At 64.7% G+C, this 2329-nt stretch overlaps 3 protein-coding genes across 3 annotated transcripts in view; all 3 read right to left on the reverse strand.

Annotated features, from left to right (window-relative positions):
• The window catches only part of EMIHUDRAFT_237819 (hypothetical protein), a gene marked incomplete at both ends in the record, with an annotated part of 1878 nt that extends 1499 nt beyond the window's left edge, over positions 1-379 (reverse strand). Inside the window, one exon of the mRNA XM_005777757.1 lies at positions 36-379. Within this exon, the coding sequence (XP_005777814.1) occupies positions 36-379 (344 nt within the window). The remainder of the gene's footprint in view (positions 1-35) is intronic.
• Positions 380-513: 134 nt separating this feature from the next.
• Positions 514-1752, reverse strand: EMIHUDRAFT_237820 (hypothetical protein; the record flags this gene model as incomplete). The annotated part of the gene is made up of 1 exon (XM_005777758.1): positions 514-1752. One exon carries the CDS (start codon positions 1750-1752, stop codon positions 514-516), a length of 1239 nt encoding a protein of 412 aa, XP_005777815.1.
• A 137-nt stretch (positions 1753-1889) lies between these two features.
• EMIHUDRAFT_237821 (hypothetical protein) overlaps positions 1890-2329 on the reverse strand; it is a gene marked incomplete at both ends in the record, with an annotated part of 4297 nt that continues 3857 nt past the window's right edge. The window contains one exon of the mRNA XM_005777759.1: positions 1890-1919. Coding sequence (XP_005777816.1) covers positions 1890-1919 — 30 coding nt within the window. The remainder of the gene's footprint in view (positions 1920-2329) is intronic.

Consider the following 2329-nt stretch of genomic DNA (forward strand, 5'->3'; position numbering starts at 1 on the left):
AGGAGAGATGCCGGATCTTCTTGGCCTTGCGTGACGCGGTTCGAGCCGCAAGCTGCTCATCAGTGAGCTCCTTCTTCTTCGGCGCGGTGCGCTCGATGTACGAGCGCTCCGCCACCTTCACCGACTCGCGGTCGCCCGCGGCCTTCTCGTGCTTCAGGTCGACCTCGATGGTCGCGTAGCCAGGCCTTATCAGCCTGACACACGACGCACCGAACAACCGTGCGACACCCACCGCGTCCTCCAGTTGCGCGCGATCGGAGCGATTCCAGGGTCCGCTGCGCATCCCCGGCAGTACGACGGTGGCCGGCGCTTGCGCGCCAGCCCCGTCCGCCACCGGGTCCGCGGCCGCGGTCCCTGTCATAGCTACGCGCGCCATCATGGATCGGCGGTTACACTGGTGTGTGTGCGATGGTCGCGTCCTCCGATTTCCTCAACTCACGCGGTCCATCCCTTTAGGTAGGGTACCCTAAGCCCCCGTGACAGCAATCTCTTCAACGGCAGTCTCTTAAACCCCTATCCGCTAGCCCCCCAAAACTCCTCATTTCTTAAAAAAAATCCAGAATCCATGCGCACCACCCGCTCCGCGCCTCGCTCGCCCTCGAAGTGCTCCACGTCGCCGTCGGCACTCACCGCGCGCACCTTCCGCTCCGCTCCTCGCTCGCCCTCGTAGTACTGCATGCTGCCGTCGGCAAGCACCACGCGCACCTTCCGCTCCGCACCTTTCTCGCCCTCGTAGTGCTGCACGTTGCCGTCGGGCAACTCCGTCCGCACCATCCGCGCCGCACCTCGCTCGCCCTCGTAGTGCTGCACATTGCCGTTGGCAAACTCCATGCGCACCAGCCGCTCCGCACGTTTGTCTCCCTCGAAGTACTGCACGTTGCCGTCGGGCAACTCCGCGCGCACCGACCGCTCCGCGTCTCGCTCGCCCTCGTAGTGCTCCATGGTGCCGTCGGGCAACTCCGTCCGCGCGACCCGCTCCGCACCTCGCTCGCCCTCGTAGTACTGCATGCTGCCGTTGGCAAACTCAACGCGCACCATCCGCTCCGCGCCTCCCTCGCCCTCGTAGTACAGAACGTTGCCGTTGGCAGACTCCATGCGCACCAGCCGCTCCGCACCTTGCTCGCCCTCGTAGTACTGCACGTTGCCGTCGGGCATCTCCCCGCGCACAATCCGCTCCGCGCCTCGCTCACCCTCGTAGAAGGCCACCTCACCGCTGGCAAACTCCATGCGCACCATCCGCTCTGCGCCTCGCTCGCCCTCGAAGTGCCGCACCAGGCCGCTCTTCAAAAATCGCAGATCAGCGCCCCGCTCTTCGCCGCGTCGCAGCGCCCACGTCTCGGCGCGTTGCTCGTCAGCGCCTTCTACCGTTGCCGAGAGGCAGAGCGCCGGGCTCACCCTCGCAAGCCACGGGAAGTGGTCGGCGGTGGCGCGGCGGTCGGCGGCGTAGGCGCGAAGGGTGGCCTCGCAGAGCGTCGGCCGTATGATGGGCGACCCGACGAACGAGCCGGCAATCAAGCGCTCGATGAGCAGCAGCCGCATCGCCACGGCGAAGAGAGGGTCCTTGAAGCGCGCCAGGCCGCTGCGCAGGGCGAGGAGGCCGAGGCGCGGCGACGCGAGGCTGAAGGCGGCGCAGTCGGAGAAGTCGTCGACGCCCTCGAGGATGCGGAGGTGCAGCTCCGGCGGCAGCTCGGCCAGGCAGTCCGTGGGTGTGGCATCGTCGTCGTTAGTGCGTGCGCGAGGCGGAGACTCCATGGAAGATCACCCAGTCGGCGGCAGTCGGCTCAGAGAAAAGAATTCTTACAGGCCAAGCCTCTCTCACAGCACACTGGCACGACAAGGGCGCGGACTGGCGCGGACTGGCACACACACCGGCTCACCACCGGAGCCGCCTAAGCGACTCCATTAAGAACGGCAATGCACTCCGCACCAGAGAAAAGAATTGAAACGCCGCAAGTGCTCCAAACGGCGTGATGACCGCACTAGAAGCTGAGACCGGAGTGTATTGGCACGACCCCGGTTCGTACGCGAGCGAGCGAGCGAGAGAGAGAGAGAGAGGGGCGGCCGCAAAAATTTTGAGATAGAATTTTACAACAAAACTCCCTCGCACAACAACACTGGGCACGGGACTGGCGCGCACTGAGAGATAGAAAAGCGTCCGTCTTGCCGCAGGATAGAGCATATAGGCGGCGAACACCCACACGACATCCCACCACTCACAACAGCGAACACGTGTGAACGCGTTCACCTCCCCTAAGCACCTCCCCCCCAGTTCCGTACATGAAGTATGAAACCAAAACCACTTAAGCAGAGCCGCCGAGCCCCCCCCCCC

This window comes from Emiliania huxleyi (genome assembly GCF_000372725.1).
Source record: "Emiliania huxleyi CCMP1516 unplaced genomic scaffold EMIHUscaffold_257, whole genome shotgun sequence".
In the NCBI taxonomy this organism is placed as follows: domain Eukaryota; phylum Haptophyta; order Isochrysidales; family Noelaerhabdaceae; genus Emiliania; species Emiliania huxleyi.